Raw genomic sequence first — 19,059 nt, 5'->3', positions numbered from 1 at the left:
AATGGTTACAAAGAGACATCCTATCCAGTTAAATTTAAAAAAAACATTATCGGGAGGCAGGTCCTGCGGTACCCGCTGCCGTTACCATGGTAACCACTGGACACTGAAATTAATAACACAAAGCAGACGTACCTCGCGAGATGTGAGGGAGCACACAGAAAAAGCAGGCCCGGTGAGAGGGACTGTGGGAGTACATGGACCCTAGAGAGCAGGCTGGAGTCAGAGTGGCAGCACATGGACCAAAGATGGGGCAGTAAGCCAACCTCGGATGGTAGCAAGGTGAGGTAGAGGCAGCAAAACAAACCAAAGAGAGAAGGTGGACGGGGACAAGAGCAGCACACTGACCATGGAGGGCAGGTCAAAGGGGTAAGTTCAACAAGCTGAACTCAGCGGGCAAGAGGGAAGGTCAGGAGTAGCTCATACAATACCACAGAGGGTAGGTCAGAAGTGCAGAATCAGCAAGTTGACATTAAAAGGTGAGTGCTAGAGGCAGGAATAGATAAAGGAACCACAGAGGCCAGGCGAGAGGTGCAGGAGCAGAGGCAAAACATGGGCCACTGTGGATGTTAGAAATTGGGTTTCTGGTTGGCAGAGGTCTGCACTCTGTCCAAGCAGGAACCGCACTCCTAGACCGGGTAAGTCAGTGACACACTCTAAATTGACTTGTGCTCACCCTCTGGTAGCTTTGCACAGAGCAGTCAGGCTTAACTAGGAGGCAATGTGTAAAGTATTTATGCACAGCACAAACAGTAAATTGGTGACATCACCACAAAAGTACTCCACACCAGTTTAGAAAATCAGCCAATATTTTGATAAGTGAACCAAGATCAAATAGACAAAAATCAAATAATCAGAAGTGAAGTTATGAATTTTTGCAGGCTAAAACGTTTTGTAGTGCTTAGAAGCAGATAGCGCTAACCTGGGTTATCAAGTTGTGCTTCACAGTGTCAAATCCAAATGCTCAGGCTGAAAACAATGGATCTTGGGTCGTTTGTGAGTGGTCTCTTGGTTACAGGCTGTACATATGTATTAATAGATTTATTATAATGCACTCACTGCAGTTTTTGCTCGGATACATGTCTGTTCTCTTTACATACCTGCCTATAGTAAGAATATGTGCTACGCTTTTCAGATTGTGAATGGTCCCTTATTTCAATCTGTACTCGGTTACATGCCCTTTATCTGTACATATCTGTCTATGGCAATATGTGTCACTCTTTGCAGTTTGAGAGTGGTCTCTTGGTTACAGGTAGAACATATGTATTTAAAGATGTATTACAATGCACTCACTGCAGTCTGTGCTCGGCTACATGCCTGTTATCTGTACATACCTGTCTATGATAAGAATATGTGTTACTCTTTGCAGTTTGTGAGTAGGCTCTTGGTTACAGACTGTACAAATGTATTTATAGATTTATTATAATGCACTCACTGCAGCCTGTACTCGGTTTGCGTTCTCCACGTTCACATAATTTACAGCAGGTTCATGGATGACTCTATGGCTGCCACCAGGGGTCGCACCTGAAAGCAGAACACAATATATCACACCTGTTTTTTCACTGCTTTATACTTTGAAATGGGACTTTGAATAGACTCTTACCATTTGCTTTCCTTAAGCATTTCTCATAGAAGAGAAACACACCAAGGACAGCGACGACAGCACCGAGGAGCATCCCTGAAGCCACCGCCAAAGTGACCCACCAACTTGTAGAGGAGGCATCTGAAGCAGGAGGAGCCCCTGAAGAAGAGAGACAACCTGTGAGTGTCAGGCTCGTCCGGCTCTTGGCAGGTGTAGGAAGAATGTAGAAAAAATGGAAGAAGAAAAGGAGTAGAGAGAAAAAGGTCTAAGAGATTCTTTAAACACACCAGTACTTTCGATTAAAGGTTCTGAGCTGTTTATCGTCACCCCTCAACAGCAGTATATAATTTGTCAAAATGTGATTGTTGAAATAGTTTTAGGATTTGCATTATTATGTAAAATGTTTCTGAATAATGAATTTAATAATGGGTCCAATCTGGTAATAATAACCTCACATGAACGCACTTGAAATTCGTTTCACATAGTATATAGCAGTGTGTAAATTTTGTCACCACATTTTGATGTAATGTCCATTGTATTTAATATGGATGTTGTTTTCTGCTCACTCCTATTACTTGCCCCCTCCCAACCTGTTATATATGTGCATCTTTCCCTATGCAGCTTTGCACATGAAGACTAACTTATGTCATTGTAAGTTTCCTAAATATGCATGAATTGTGAATAAACATCCCAGTGTTTCTAACGTTGTTAGTCCCCAAGGTCCTTTCCTCTGAAATTCCATACTGGGCTCTTCCGCTGGTGCATAGACCATTATCCATTACTGGGCTTAGCTCTCTTCTGCTGGTGTTCAGTCCATTGTCCATTAATGATCTAGGCACTCTCCCACTGGTGCATAGTCGATTGTCCATTACTGGGCTTAACGCTCTTCCACTGGTGCATAGTCCATTGTCCATTACTGGGCTTAGAACTCTTCCACTGGTGGACAGTCCATTGTCCATTACTGGGCGTAGCGCTCTTCCACTGGTGCATAGTCCATTGTCCATTACTGGGCTTAGAACTCTTCCACTTGTGGACAGTCCGTTGTCCATTACTGGGCGTAGCTCTCTTCCACTAGTGCATAGTCCATTGTCCATTACTGGTCTTGGCATTCTTCTATTGGTGCATAGTTCATTGTCCATTACTAGGCTTAGCGCTCTTCCACTGGTACATAGTCAGTTGTCCATTACTGGGCTTGGTGCTCTTCCAATGGTGCATAGTCCATTGTCCATTACCGGCCTTAGCGCTCTTCCACTGGTGCATAGTCCATCGTCCATTACTGGGCTTAGCACTCTTCCACTGGTGCATAGTCCACTGTCCATTACCATGCTTAGCCCTCTTCCACTGGTGCATAGTCCATTGTCCATTACTGGGCTTAGCGCTCTTCTATTGGTGCATAGTTCATTGTCCTTTACTGGGCGTAGCGCTCTTCCACTGGTGCATAGTCCATTGTCCATTACTGGGTTTAGCGCTCTTCCACTGGTGCATAATCCATTGTCCATTACTGGGCTTAGCGCTCTTCCACTGGTGCATAGTCCATTGTCAATTACTGGGCTTAGCGCTCTTCCACTGGTGCATAGTCCACTGTCCATTACCATGCTTAGCCCTCTTCCACTGGTGCAAAGTCCATTGTCCATTACTGGGCTTAGCGCTCTTCCATTGGTGCATAGTTCATTGTCCTTTACTGGGCGTAGCGCTCTTCCACTGGTGCATAGTCCATTGTCCATTACTGGGTTTAGCGCTCGTCCACTGGTGCATAATCCATTGTCCATTACTGGGCTTAGCACTCTTTCACTGGTGCATAGTCCATTGTCAATTACTGGGCTTAGCGCTCTTCCACTGGTGCATAGTCCATTGTTCATTACTGGGCTCAGCGCTCTTCCACTGGTGCCCAGGCCATTGTTCATTACTGGGCTCATCGCTCTTCCACTGGTGCATAGTCTATTGTCCATTACTGGGTTTAGCGCTCTTCCACGGGTGCATAGTCAATTGTCCAATACTGGGCTTAGCGCTTTTCCACTGGTGCATAGTCCATTGTCCATTATTGAGCTAAGCGCTTTTCCACTTGTGCATTGTCCATTGTCCATTACTGGGCTCAGCGCTCTTCCACTGGTGCATGGTCCACTGTCCATTACATGCATTAGCACTCTTCCACTGGTGCATAGTTCATGTCCATTACTAGGCTTAGCGCTCTTCCACTGGTACATAGTGCATTGTCCATTACTGGGCTTGGTGCTCTTCCACTAGTGCATAGTGCATTGTCCATTACCGGGCTTAGCGCTCTTCCACTGGTGCATAGACCATTGTCCATTAGTGGGCTAAGCGCTCTTCCACTGGTGCATAGTCCACTGTCCATTACCGTGCACAGCGCTCTTCCACTAGTGCATAGTCCATTGTCCATTACTAGGCTCAGCACTCTTCTGCTGGTGCATAGTTAACTGTCCATTATTGAGCTTAGCGCTTTTCCACTGGTGCATTGTCCATTGTCCATTACTGGGCTCAGTGCTCTTCCACTGGTGCATGGTCCACTCTCCATTATTTGCCTTAGCTCTCTTCCACTGGTGCATAGTCCATTACTGGTCTTGGCATTCTTCCATTGGTGCATAGTTCATTGTCCATTACTAGGCTTAGCACTCTTCCACTGGTGCATAGTCCATTGTCCATTACTGGGCTTAGCGCTCTTCCACTGGTGCATAGTCCACTGTCCATTACCGTGCTTAGCGCTCTTCCACGGGTGCATAATCCATTGTCCATTACTGGGCTTAGCGCTCTTCTACTGGTGCATAGTCCATTGTCCATTACTGGGTTTAGCACTCTTCCACTGGTGCATAGTCCATTGTCCATTACTGGGCTTAGCGCTCTTCCACTGGTGCATAGTCCACTGTCCATTACCGTGCTTAGCGCTCTTCCACTGGTGCATAATCCATTGTCCATTACTGGGCTTAGCGCTCTTCCACTGGTGCATAGTCCATGGTTCATTACTGGGCTTAGCGCTCTTCTATTGTTGCATAGTTCATTGTCCATTACTGGGCTTAGCGCTCTTCCACTGGTGCATAGTCAATTGTCCAATACTGGGCTTAGCTGTCTTCTGCTGGTGCATAGTTCATTAACCATTACTGGACTTAGCGCTCTTCCATTGGTGCATAGTTCATTGTCCTTTACTGGGCTTAGCGCTCTTCCACTGGTGCATAGTCCACTGTCCATTACCATGCTTAGCCCTCTTCCACTGGTGCAAAGTCCATTGTCCATTACTGGGCTTAGCGCTCTTCCATTGGTGCATAGTTCATTGTCCTTTACTTGTCTTAGCGCTCTTCCACTGGTGCATCGTCCATTGTCCATTACTGGGTTAAGCGCTCTTCCACTGGTGCATAATCCATTGTCCATTACTGGGCTTAGCGCTCTTCCACTGGTGCATAGTCCATTGTCCATTACTAGGCTCAGCACTCTTCCGCTGGTGCATAGTTAACTGTCCATTATTGAGCTTAGCGCTTTCCCACTGGTGCATTGTCCATTGTCCATTACTGGGCTCAGCGCTCTTCCACTGGTGCATGGTCCACTCTCCATTATTTGCCTTAGCTCTCTTCCACTGGTGCATAGTCCATTGTCCATTACTGGTCTTGGCATTCTTCCATTGGTGCATAGTTCATTGTCCATTACTAGGCTTAGCGCTCTTCCACTGGTACATTGTTCATTGTCCATTACTGGGCTCAGCGCTCTTCCACTGGTGCATGGTCCACTCTCCATTATTTGCCTTAGCTCTCTTCCACTGGTGCATAGTCCATTGTCCATTACTGGTCTTGGCATTCTTCCACTGGTGCATAGTCCATTATCCATTACTGGGCTTAGCGCTCTTCCACTGGTGCATAGTCCACTGTCCATTACCGTGCTTAGCGCTCTTCCACTGGTGCATAATCCATTGTCCATTACTGGGCTTAGCGCTCTTCTACTGGTGCATAGTCCATTGTCCATTACTGGGTTTAGCACTCTTCCACTGGTGCATAGTCCATTGTCCATTACTGGGCTTAGCGCTCTTCCACTGGTGCATAGTCCACTGTCCATTACCGTGCTTAGCGCTCTTCCACTGGTGCATAATCCATTGTCCATTACTGGGCTTAGCGCTCTTCTATGGTGCATAGTCCATTGTCCATTACTGGGTTTAGCGCTCTTCCACTGGTGCATAGTCCATGGTTCATTACTGAGCTTAGCGCTCTTCTATTGTTGCATAGTTCATTGTCCATTACTGGGCTTAGCGCTCTTCCACTGGTGCATAGTCAATTGTCCAATACTGGGCTTAGCTCTCTTCTGCTGGTGCATAGTTCATTAACCATTACTGGACTTAGCGCTCTTCTATTGGTGCATAGTTCTTTGTCCATTACTGGGCTTAGCGCTCTTCTACTGGTGCATAGTCCATTGTTCATTACTGGGCTCAGCGCTCTTCCACTGGTGCCCAGTCCATTGTTCATTACTGGGCTCATCGCTCTTCCACTGGAGCATAGTCCATTGTCCATTACTGAGTTTAGCGCTCTTCCACTGGTGCTTAGTCAATTGTCCAATACTGGGCTTAGCTCTCTTCCACTGGTGCATAGTCCATTGTCCATTATTGAGCTTAGCGCTTTTCCACTTGTGCGTTGTCAATTGTCCAATACTGGGCTCTGCGCTCTTCCACTGGTGCATGGTCCACTGTCCATTACTTGCATTAGCACTCTTCCACTGGTGCACAGTTCATTGTCCATTTCTAGGCTTAGCGCTCTTCCACTGGTACATAGTTCACTGTCCATTACTGGGCTTGGTGCTCTTCCACTGGTGCATAGTGCATTGTCCATTACCGGGCTTAGCTCTCTTCCACTAGTGCATAGTCCATTGTCCAATACTTGGCTAAGCGCTATTCCACTGGTGCATAGTCCACTGTCCATTACCGTGCCCAGCGCTCTTCCATTGGTGCATAGTCCATTGTCCATTGTCCATTACTGGGCTTAGCGCTCTTCTATTGGTGCATAGTTCATTGTCCATTACTGGGCGTAGCGCTCTTCCACTGGTGCATAGTCCATTGTCCATTACTGGGTTTAGCGCTCTTCCACTGGTGCATAGTCCATTGTCCATTACTGGGCTTAGCGCTCTTCTATTGGTGCATAGTTCATTATTCATTACTGGGCTTAGCAGTCTTCCACTGGTACATAGTCCACTGTCCGTTACTGGGTTTAGCGCTCTTCCACTGGTGCATAGGCAATCGTCCAATACTGGGATTAGCTCTCTTCTGCTGGTGCATAGTTCATTAACCATTACTGGACTTAGCACTCTTCTATTGGTGCATAGTTCATTGTCCATTACTGGGCTTAGCGCTCTTCCACTGGTGCATAGTCCATTGTCCATTACTGGGCTTAGCGCTCTTCCACTGGTGCATAGTCAATTGTCCAATACTGGGCTAAGCGCTCTTCCACTGGTGCATAGTCCACTGTCCATTACTGTGCCCAGTGCTCTTCCGTTGGTGCATAGTCCATTGTCCATTACTGGGCTTAGCGCTCTTCTTTTGGGGCATAGTTCATTGTCCATTACTGGGAGTAGCGCTCTTCCACTGGTGCATAGTCCATTGTCACTTACTGGGTTTAGCACTCTTCCACTGGCGCATAGTCCATTGTCCATTACTGGGCTTAGCGCTCTTCTATTGGTGCATAGTTAATTGTCCATTACTGGGCGTAGAGCTCTTCCACTGGTGCATAGTCCACTGTCCATTACTGGGTTTAGCGCTCTTCCACTGATGCATAGGCAATTGTCCAATACTGGGATTAGCTCTCTTCTGCTGGTGCATAGTTCATTAACCATTACTGGACTTAGCACTCTTCTATTGGTGCATAGTTCATTGTCCATTACTGGGCTTAGCGCTCTTCCACTGGTGCATAGTCCATTGTGAATTACTGAGCCTAGAGGTCTTCCACTGGTATATAGTCCATTTTCTATTTTTGTTGGGCTCATTGCTCTTCCACTGATGCATAGTTTTGACAGTACCATTATTGGATGATGCAAATAGTTAAAATGAATATTCTTCTGAAATTTCTTTATGTTTTTAGTGCAATTCCTTTTCGGGTCCCGGATTCATTTTTTAGGCCCCTCGAAGTCGCCAGTGGAAGTTTTATTTGGGGTTCCAGGCAGGTAAGACGAGCAAACGGATTCATAAAGCTCCCATATAAGCGAGGGGTATTTCAACTCCCAGATTTTAAGTTGTATTTTTGGGCTGCGTTCGCCGGGCGCTTGTGCTGTTTATTAATCCTGGCAGACCCTGACCAAGTGTCTTTCTGCTTATCAGCTAACACTGGGGGAAGAATATAAGCCTTTTGTATACCGGCTGCGGGACCCAAATTACTTCAAGAGGGTTCACTTCAATGTTGTGAAGGATGCTATTTGTATCTGGCAGGAAATCTGTAATAAATATTCAATTGCCTTTTTAAATAAAGAAACGCTGCTGTTGCAAAATCCTGCTTTGCCAGTAGTGTTTCAAGATCCAATCGGAAAGACCTGGGTGCGATATGGGGTTCCGAATATTCGACAGGTGTATGACTTAAATGGCTTCTGCTCATTTACCGGATTAGAGGCTAACTATGGGGTCCCTAATCACTTAAAAAATATATTTACAAGCGAGGGACTACTTTTTGACAGCATCTAAATACCTGATGCATCTTGAAGGTACAGAATTATAGCAGCATCTTTATAAAGCAAGTTGATTGATACGTTTGGTATATCAGGTCCTTTGTCAGTATGTAACTGAGGACAATGTGCTATTGGATTGAAAATGGAGTCGGAAACTGGGGTCTGACATTTACATCTTGGAGCTACAGAGGGCACTGGAGATTTTGGACGATCAGTCCACTCTATCAATCAGAGCCTACAACAATTCAAGACTATTGGGGACATATGTATCAACATCTGTGTTTGCGATTCTCAAATAGCGAGTTTTTAGAAATCGCTATTTGAGAATTGCAAAAAAGGATGTATGTACAAAAACGCAATTTTATAGCGATTTCTTAGTTTTACTTAATTGCGATTAGCAAATTGCAAAATCGCAATTAAAGAATACTTTCCCATTCATTTCTATGGGCCAGGAGGCCCATAGGAATGAATGTGAAGTCATTCTCAATTTACGATTCACTATTTGCGAATCGCAAATTGAGAATGATTTCAAGGGTGCAAGGGTGTCATAAGGAAACCCTGATGCACCCCTGAAATGAACATGTGTGCTTACATGCCCTAAGGGCATGTATGTGCGCCATATGGCACCTTCACAAATGCCAAAAAGTGCATCTATGAAAGAAATCGCAAATTACCACCAACTTGAAGTTGGTGGTAATTTGCGATTTATTAAGGAGAATTTGCAAAAACTGAATGCTTGTTGCATAGCATTTTAAGAATCGCAATTTTTGGCAGAGGCACACCTCTGCCAAAAACTTAACAAGCACGGAAAATAAATTCATCAGGCAGTTGGCAGCTCTCCCACCAAGTACCCCGTTACTTCCACTGAGAATGGATTTGGGTATTAGGCCAATTGCAGACGAACTGGGTCTTAAACCACAAACCTTCTGGCGACGTTTATGGAGCAGCCAAGATCTTATCAACTACAGAATGGAGCTCCAGGAGTTTTTAACTTTACCAAAAGCCTCCAACATCCAATGGCTTGGATACATAAAAAGTTCCTGTGAGAGCCTGGACCTATCAGAACTTTGGACTGACCCGGCAAATGCAAGCACCAGGATTCCACGCAAGGTATTGTCAAAAGTCTACTATGACTGAAAGTTGTCTAATATCTTGAACACAATGCGTGAGGGATCTTTAACGAACTCATTCATCCAAAGCAAAGACTTCTACTTATTGGAATGTGTTCTGGATGGTATAACTCCTGTGCTGACCAGAAAGCTATTCTTGCAATGGAGATATGGCACACTTCCCCTTAGATCATTCACTAGCTCCTGGTCTTCTTCCCAGACTACCGAGCACTGCCCGGCATGTGCGCAATCTAAAGAAAATGATCTACATGTGGTCTTCTTTTGCAAAGCCTACAAAAGAATCAGGAGATATTGGCTAATCCCCCCTTTAAAAAATCTGGGTTTCAGACAGTTCCTTCCTGCGTACAGAATTTTAAAAACTGATGTGTGTCCCCCAATTGTGTTCGCAGTGGCAAAGTACCTAACAGCAATGTGGTTCACTCGCAATCGCCTTTTGGAAACAGAACAGGCCTTTTAAACAAACTTAACCCTACTATTGATTCTTAACCTTATTGTGATGATGAATTGATAAATGTGTAGCAGTGTAATTTTATAAGAAATGTTTTATTGATTTGCGAAACGATTTTATTGTTTGTATATCTTTGATGATCTATAGATTGAAATAAAGATTGAAATGGATATGCTCAAATCTGTCTCCCGTCAGGTGAATGTGTCAATAGATGAAACATAGACTATACAGTGCTACGACCTCCATCCAGGGGATGGGTTAGAGATACTTGTATCAAGTACCCAGATGTATTTCCAATATGGCCTGGCAACAATTCTCTGGTGTATGGATCATTGTTCCAATAACATTTCACATTGTAGTGTTTCCAGACAGCAACAGCGTAGAAGCTGCTGCAGGATTTATTAAAAGTAGGATAGTGCTATGTAGTTTATTATTACTTACTGTGTTCTGATTTGCCTAAAATGAGTTATCTCTAGCTATCCAGGCTGAATTTTCAGACTTTGGTTATTAACCCCTAGCAAGCTGAGGACATAATGGTTATGTCCTCGGCTGAATATGTCCTCGGCTGCAGGGCTGCTGTGCCAAGTACATAACCCTTGCGTCCTCGGCTCAGAAGTCAGAAAGCCCTCTGCTGTAATCAGCAGATGGATTTTATGTTTTTCATTCTGCCTCGTAAGTTCTGGAAGAACTTCCCCAGCTGCCTGAGGCATTTTTTTTGTTTCAGTGTAGTGACAATCGTCGCGCAAGGCACGCCTACATCATTATACTGAAACTGCAAGTGAAATGAGCCGAACGGCTCATATCAATTTTACTGCCTATGTGATCCTGGGGCTATCTCAGCCACCAAGCACGTAGGCTGGTGGTAGAGGTGCCATTGGAAAGGGGACAATCTCCCCTTTCCAATGGTACTCTTCCCTAGTGGATCCCTGCTTGGGGATGGCCACAGGAGGGCGATCCCCAGGCAGGGATCCACCCACTAAACACCAGGGAAGGGAGAGCAGCCCCTTGGGCAAGGGCATTTGCTCCCCCCATTAAAATAATTTGTCTTCTTGTCCCCCACATGGGGGCGTAAAGCACACTAGACACCAGGGATTCTTTCTGGTGTGCATATTTAGAGATGGGGCTGTCCTAAATCGCCAATATAATGCCCACACCTCTCTGAAATATTGGCACTGTCTCTCTGCCCCCCATGGGGCACAGATGGGAGCAATAGCACATAATAGGCCCCCCTGGGGTACGGAAGCAGACTAGACACCATGAATATTTTTGGGTGAGCAAATCTAGGGGTTTACGGGGCATTATAATGCCCCATACCCCTCACAATTATTGACACAGTCTTTCTTCCCCCCTGGGGTACAGATGGGACAATAGCCCCCAATCTACAACCCCCCCCCCCAGAGGGGCAGAAAGCACACTAGATACAAGAGTTATTTTTGCATGAAAAGATAGGGGTAGGGGCTGCCCTAAATGGGCATTATAATGCCCCCACCAATCTGAAATATTGGCAGTCTTTTTGCCCTCCCCTGGGGTGCAAATGCGGGCAATAGCCTCTGATATGCCCAGTGGGGAGGCAAAAATCCCACTAGGCAACAAGATATTTTTTGTGTGTGCAAACTTAAGGGTGGGGGCTGCCCTAAATGACCATTATAATGCCCCCACCCCTCTCAAATATTGGCACAATTTTTCTTCCCCCCTGCATCACAGGTGGGGTAATAGCCCCGGAAATGCCCCCCTGGGGGCAGAAAGCCCACTAGGCACCAGGGATTGTTTTTTTTATAATCGAGGGGTGGGTGCTGCCCATAATGGGCATGCTGAAGGCCCCCACCACCAAAAACAAAAGTGACAAGCTTTCTACCCCACCGGAAGCAGATGATGGTGATTACCGCTGATCTACCACCCTAGGAGGGGCAGAAAGCCCACTGGACACCATGGATTTAGTTTTCATTATAAAAGAGGGATGGGTATGCCAACAATAAGCATGCCCCTACCCACAATTATAACCCCAGGGGCAGATGAAGCTACTAGCCCTCAATCTGCCACCCCCAGGGTGTAAAAAGCCCACTAGGCACCCGGTATTTTATTTTAATATGTATGGTCGGGGCTGCCCAAAATGGACATGCCAATGCCCCCAAAACAAAAAATGGAGAGTCTTTGAGGGGTAGGAAGGGGGTTTTTACCCCTGATCTGCCCCCGGGTGTCAGGATCCTGTTTGTTTAGGCTCTCTTGAGTTCCTCAGAAGCAATCCACAAAACCCCACCTTCCAGCACCTCTGATTCCCCACTTAGTAAGTTAGTCTTGACAAGGTAAGGTGAGTTTCAATATAGAAATAACCTGGAACCAAAATCATAATTTGACCAAAGAAGCAAAAGAATGGCTGACATTCAAATAAGAAGTTTTTATAGACAATTAAGCAAGTTGGCACAGTTTCAGAACAACTACAGGAGCTTCAGCTCTAGCCTCACTGAGAGATCAAGGTTTCAATTGGCAATGAACATTATTAACCAACTCACATGAAAAGTTTCTTGAAAGGCAAATCTCCGTTAATCTCACAGCATAACAACTATAAAGTTTCTTGGAAGGCAAATCACTGTTAACCTCACAGCATTCACAGCATAACAAATATAACGTTTGACTTCAGCATTTTTTAGGGTTCTATACAAAATTGTAACCACTCTGTTAATTTCACAGCACTGACTGAAACATTCCCAAAGAAGACTGAATGAGAACAAAGTTCCTTGACACTTTAGAAATACTGTCTCGTCAAAATTGAAACTGAAGTGAAAGAACAATCAGGCAAAGTCTGGATTCAGCAGTTTGAGTTAAGTGACATCGTTCGATAAGTCAAAGCAAATTAAGTTGCCAGGGAAACGCCCTTCGCGCGATGCTTGACGAGCGCCCTCGAAGAAATCACCAGCCGGCAACTCAGAACTTGGTACCAAGAACAGAAAAGGATAAATCCTACCTGCGTTTTCAGCAAGCGGATATTCGTGGTAGATTACTACCATTCAAGGAATCTGGAAACTGGAACAGCGGAGAAGTCCACAGCGCAGGAACGAAGACAGGAAACAGGAGACCTCCAAACTCGGGAACCGGCAAAGAATAATCCGCACGGAGACCTGGGCGTGGCTCCTTTTATAGTCCAGGTTTGCAGGTACAGGGGCTGCAGAGGGAAAAAAGACCTCGGCAGCAATTTCGAACAAGACCTTCAGAAGCCCTGGGGCCAACAAGCATTGGTAAGGCGGTAACACGCAAAGCTCTACCAAGTGAGTTGCAACAAGCATTGGCAAGAGGAAAAGATCAAACAGGCATTGACACAGCTCAAAGGAGCATTGGTACAGCGCAAAAGCATTGGCACAGCACTGAATAAATACTACGACTCTATAATATACATATAGTGGAACGATCAGTGGTACGGTACAGGCAAGAAAACAGGGTACAAAAGACAGTTGAAATAGGGATCCTGACAGTGCCCCCCAACAAAAATGGAGACACCCCCCCCCTGAGGCTCAGAACTGAGAGACCGGGTGCTTGGTATGAAACAATCGTACTAAACGAGGGGCATGAACGTTCACCTCGGACACCCAAGAATCCTCTTCAGGTCCGTAGCCCTTCCAGGAAAGCAGATACCATAGTTTCCCTTTGACACGTTTACAATCCTTAATGCAACGCACTTCAAACTCATCCTGGCCTTTCACACATAACGCCGGAGGACGAGCCCTCCTCTTGGCAGTTGCCTTTTTTAACAGGGAAATGTGAAACACTGGATGAATTCTCATGCCCTTCGGAAGGAGAAGTTTGTAAGTCACAGGATTTACACACTGAATCACCTTATATGGACCAATGAATTTTGGATGGAACTTATAACGTCTTCTGAACTGAAAGTTCTTTGTAGAAAGCCAAACCACGTCTCCTATGTGAAGATCTGGGCCCTTCTGCCTTTTTCTGTCTGCAAACTTTTTGTAAGAGGCTTTAGCTTTCAACACATTAGTGCGCAAGACCTTAGTAACACGTTCCATTTCTCGGAAATGTGAATCCAAGGATGGTATATTGGTTTTAGGATGAGCTAGTAGTAAAGGCGAGAAATGAGGATGCCGGCCATAAACAGCAAAAAATGGTGACAGATTTGTAGAGGCATTCTGTAGATTATTGTACGCAAACTCAGCTTCCCATAACAGAGCTAACCAGGAACCCTGCTTTTTGAACAGAAAACATCTCAAATATTGTTTTAGGACTTGATTAACTCGTTCTGTCTGCCCATCTGACTCAGGATGGAAACTAGTGGAAGTGTTAGTTTTAATGTGGAGAGCAGTACACCAGGCTTTCCAGAACTGCGAAATGAACTGTGGTCCACGGTCTGAAGTTATGAACTTGGGAAGACCGTGCAAACGCACCACGTGTTCCAACAATAATTGGACTAGTTGAGAAGAGGTTGGAAGTTTAGAGCAAGCAATAAAGTGGGCCATCTTAGATAAACGATCCACTACTACGAGAATGGCAGTCATACCCTTCTCCTCTGGTAAATCAGTTATGAAGTCCATCGCAATGTCCTCCCAGACCTGTGTCGGGGTGGGAAGTGGAAGCAGAAGACCTTTTTTTTGACCATGTTCCCCTTTTGCTTGAGCACAAACATCGCAGGCTTGTATGAAAGAAACAACATCTTTACTCCAAGTTGGCCACCAGAAGTTTCTTTGCAGAAGTTCTTTGGTTTTTGTGATTCCAGGATGACCTGCCAATTGACTTTCGTGACACCACTGTAATACCTGAGTTTGTAACTTTTTAGTTGGAACAAATAAGAGATTGGAGTAAAAGGGTAGATTCTGATGAATAGTTCTATTAGGCCCTTCTTGAACCCAGGATAACAGCTTTGGTATAGGCATGGCTTGTCTTATTTGCTGGAAGAAAATATCAGACATTGTGGCACCTATTACGTGACTTTCTGAAAGCATGTTTGTGGGTTTGGGATCTTGAGGAACTTCATCAGGCTTGTGATCGTATCGCGACAAGGAATCCGCTTTATTATTTTTTGTGCCTGGTCTGAAAGTGATGATGAAGTCAAACTCTGCAAAGAATAATGTCCAACGAAGTTGCCTGGGAATTAAGGCCTTGGCACATCTCAGGAATTGGAGGTTCCGATGGTCCGTGTATACGGTTACTGTATATTTAGCCCCTAGCAGGTAGTGACGCCATTCCTTAAAAGCATAACGAATGGCCCGGAGTTCTTTCTCTGCAATGGTATAGTTGGTTTCTGCTGGCAAAAATTTTCTGGATAAGAAGGCTATAGGATGTAGTTCATTGGTGTTTTGATCTTTTTGAGATAAAATAGCCCCAATTGCGAAGTCAGAAGCATCGGCTTCTATGATGAAAGGCATGTCTGAATCTGGATGTCGTAGAACTGGAGCTTGAGTAAAGATTCTCTTAAGAGTTTGAAAAGAAGAGTTTGTGTCAGAGGTCCAAATGAATTTAACATTCTTCCTTAGAAGCTGGGTTAAAGGTGTGGCCAGGGTTGAAAAATCCTTGATAAAACGTCGGTAAAAGTTAGCAAAGCCTAAAAAGCGCTGGATGTCTTTCACCGAAGTTGGAATTGGCCAATCCAGGATTGCTTGGATTTTCCTTGGAGCCATAGTGATCCCTGATGGGGAGAGAATAAATCCAAGGAATTCAACCTTGGTAGTATGGAACTCACATTTAGACAACTTACAGAACAAACCATGGGTTCTTAAGGTGTTCAGTATAATCTTGACGTGTCGTATGTGTTCCTCTGTTGAAGCTGAAAAAATTAGAAGGTCGTCAATGTAAGCTATGACGAACCTATCCAAGAAGTCTCGTAGGACATCATTGATGAACAATTGAAAGGCAGCCGGAGCATTGCATAAGCCAAAAGGCATTACACAGTACTCAAACAAGCCAAAGCGAGTTCGGAAAGCTGTTTTCCACTCATCGCCTGGTCTGATACGTACCAAATGGTAGGCACCTCGCAAGTCAAGTTTCGTAAAAATTGTGGCTGAGCGCACTTGATCAAGAAGTACCGGGATCAAAGGTAAAGGGTATCGGTTCTTGATAGTGATGTTATTAAGAGCTCTATAGTCTATACAGGTGCGCAACTCCCCATTGCTTTTAGGTACGAAGAAAAGGGGGGAGGCTGCCGGAGACTTGGAGGGCCGAATGAAACCATTTTTCAAAAATGTATCAAGATATTCTCGAAGATGAGTGTTCTCCAGTTCGGTCAAGGCATATATTCTACTACAGGGTATTTTGGCTCCTGGTACTAGGTCAATGGCACAATCATAGTCTCTGTGTGGTGGTAGAGTTTCGGCCTTTTGCTCACAGAAAACATCTGTGTAGTCCTCATATATGGGTGGTAACTCTATGTCTTGTTCAGCAGCTGTGGAGACATAAAGGGCAGAGGCAGAATGCAGGAGGGTACTAGGAGAACCCTTTGACTCCTTTTCAGGACTGTCATTACATTCTTGTTTACACCAAGAGGAATTGAAGTCAACAGAACGATCTACCCAGTTGATAATCGGATTATGCAGAGTCAACCAGGGGATGCCCAAGATAACTCCGAATTGGGGTGCATCAATAACATCAAAAGATATGGTCTCTTGGTGTCTTCCGGAGCCTACATTGCAAACCATAGTAATGGGAATGGTACAGTGAGTGATCATTCCAGAAGTTAGCTGAGTTCCGTCGACTGCATAGACGACTTCGGGTTTCTCTTTCGTAATTATAGGTATGTGTGTTTTTGCAATAAACTTGGAATCAATCAAATTTCCGGTGGCACCTGAGTCAATCATCACTGCCACCATAATTCGTTTCAGATTGGGCAAGCTAAAGAAGACATTCAAAGTCAAATGAGGCACTGTTAACTGTAAGGTGTTTGCAATAGACTGTTCAGGAGGAGATAGCCAACTCGAAAAAGTCTCCTGATCCAAATTCGAGTTCTCTAGTTTTCCGACTTAATTTCTTTCTTGTCTCGAGACCAAGAGTTCTTAGGATTAAGCGAACATTCTCTAACAAAGTGCCCCTTTTTTCCACAATAGAGGCACAGACCATTTTTTCGCCGAGTCTCTTTTTCTTCGGATGTTAAGGGTTTCCTCAGACTTCCGATTTCCATGGGCTCAGTGGCTTCTGGGTTATTTGGGTGTGATCTTTCCTTAGCTCTAGAAAAGATTTGGACGTCTGTTCTTCTTTTATCACCTTTGCGATCAGCAACTCGATGATCCAACCGAAGACTAAGAGCTATAAGGTCTGCACAGGTTCGAGGCTGAGGATCAATTGGTGCTATAAGGTCTTTCAATTCATCCTTAAGCCCTTGATAGTAAAGAGCCGTCCTTTTTGCCTCCGGCCAATCAGTCTCTGCTACAAGGCGGTTGAATTGAGTAAGATAGTGTATTAGTTCCTTATTTCCTTGTCTTAATTCTAACAGTTCTCTATCAGCAGATCCAGTTATAGTACGTCTATCAAATATCCTTTCAAATTCGCGTTTGAACTGTACCCAATTGTACAACAGAGGGTCATCCGCTTGTACCAAAGGAACAGCCCACATAGCTGCGTCACCGCTCAGAAAAGAAATCAAAAAAGCAATTCGTGATTGAGCATTTGGGAATGAGGTTGGCTTAACCATAAAATGTAACTGAACCTGGGTTAAAAAGGTCTGAAACTTGTTAGGTTCCCCAGCGAACCTCTCAGGCTGGGCCAACGGAACAGTAGTAGGAACAGTTACTGACACTGAGGGTGATGAGCTAGCTACATTTGCTTGGAGTTGGCCAGAAGACGGTGCAGAGTCTAAGCGTGACTGTAAGTGAGTTACCTTATTGGCTAAAGCTGCAGTTTCATTTCTACTAACTTGTAATTCCGTCTGCAAGTTCCCTATCATTGCACACAAGTCATTCATGGTGGCTTCCATTTGGATACTGCTCGGGAGGAACTAAATTTGTGGGCGGATTATTCTGTCAGGATCCTGTTTGTTTAGGCTCTCTTGAGTTCCTCAGAAGCAATCCACAAAACCCCACCTTCCAGCACCTCTGATTCCCCACTTAGTAAGTTAGTCTTGACAAGGTAAGGTGAGTTTCAATATAGAAATAACCTGGAACCAAAATCATCATTTGACCAAAGAAGCAAAAGAATGGCTGACATTCAAATAAGAAGTTTTTATAGACAATTAAGCAAGTTGGCACAGTTTCAGAACAACTACAGGAGCTTCAGCTCTAGCCTCACTGAGAGATCAAGGTTTCAATTGGCAATGAACATTATTAACCAACTCACATGAAAAGTTTCTTGAAAGGCAAATCTCTGTTAATCTCACAGCATAACAACTATAAAGTTTCTTGGAAGGCAAATCACTGTTAACCTCACAGCATTCACAGCATAACAAATATAACGTTTGACTTCAGCATTTTTTAGGGTTCTATACAAAATTGTAACCACTCTGTTAATTTCACAGCACTGACTGAAACATTCCCAAAGAAGACTGAATGAGAACAAAGTTCCTTGACACTTTAGAAATACTGTCTCGTCAAAATTGAAACTGAAGTGAAAGAACAATCAGGCAAAGTCTGGATTCAGCAGTTTGAGTTAAGTGACATCGTTCGATAAGTCAAAGCAAATTAAGTTGCCAGGGAAACGCCCTTCGCGCGATGCTTGACGAGCGCCCTCGAAGAAATCACCAGCCGGCAACTCAGAACTTGGTACCAAGAACAGAAAAGGATAAATCCTACCTGCGTTTTCAGCAAGCGGATATTCGTGGTAGATTACTACCATTCAAGGAATCTGGAAACTGGAACAGCGGAGAAGTCCACAGCGCAGGAACGAAGACAGGAAACAGGAGACCTCCAAACTCGGGAACTGGCAAAGAATAATCCGCACGGAGACCTGGGCGTGGCTCCTTTTATAGTCCAGGTTTGCAGGTACAGGGGCTGCAGAGGGAAAAAAGACCTCGGCAGCAATTTCGAACAAGACCTTCAGAAGCCCTGGGGCCAACAAGCATTGGTAAGGCGGTAACACGCAAAGCTCTACCAAGTGAGTTGCAACAAGCATTGGCAAGAGGAAAAGATCAAACAGGCATTGACACAGCTCAAAGGAGCATTGGTACAGCGCAAAAGCATTGGCACAGCACTGAATAAATACTACGACTCTATAATATACATATAGTGGAACGATCAGTGGTAAGGTACAGGCAAGAAAACAGGGTACAAAAGACAGTTGAAATAGGGATCCTGACACCGGGGGGACAGGAAGTCCACTAGACACCAGGGTTTTTTTTT

General features: G+C 44.7%; 1 protein-coding gene across 1 annotated transcript in view; it reads right to left on the bottom strand.

Annotated features, from left to right (window-relative positions):
• Positions 1-1,417: 1,417 nt before the first annotated feature.
• LOC147706630 (uncharacterized) overlaps positions 1,418-19,059 on the bottom strand; it is a 153,747-nt gene continuing 136,105 nt past the window's right edge. Inside the window, exons 4-5 of the mRNA XM_086929641.1 lie at positions 1,601-1,738; positions 1,418-1,521 (exon numbers count right to left, since the gene is read on the bottom strand). Of these exons, the coding sequence (XP_086785767.1) occupies positions 1,418-1,521; positions 1,601-1,738 (242 nt within the window). The remainder of the gene's footprint in view (positions 1,522-1,600; positions 1,739-19,059) is intronic.

This window comes from Lissotriton vulgaris, chromosome 7, assembly GCF_964263255.1.
Source record: "Lissotriton vulgaris chromosome 7, aLisVul1.2, whole genome shotgun sequence".
Classification (NCBI taxonomy): domain Eukaryota; kingdom Metazoa; phylum Chordata; class Amphibia; order Caudata; family Salamandridae; genus Lissotriton; species Lissotriton vulgaris.
This window is presented reverse-complemented; position numbering and strand designations above follow the sequence as displayed.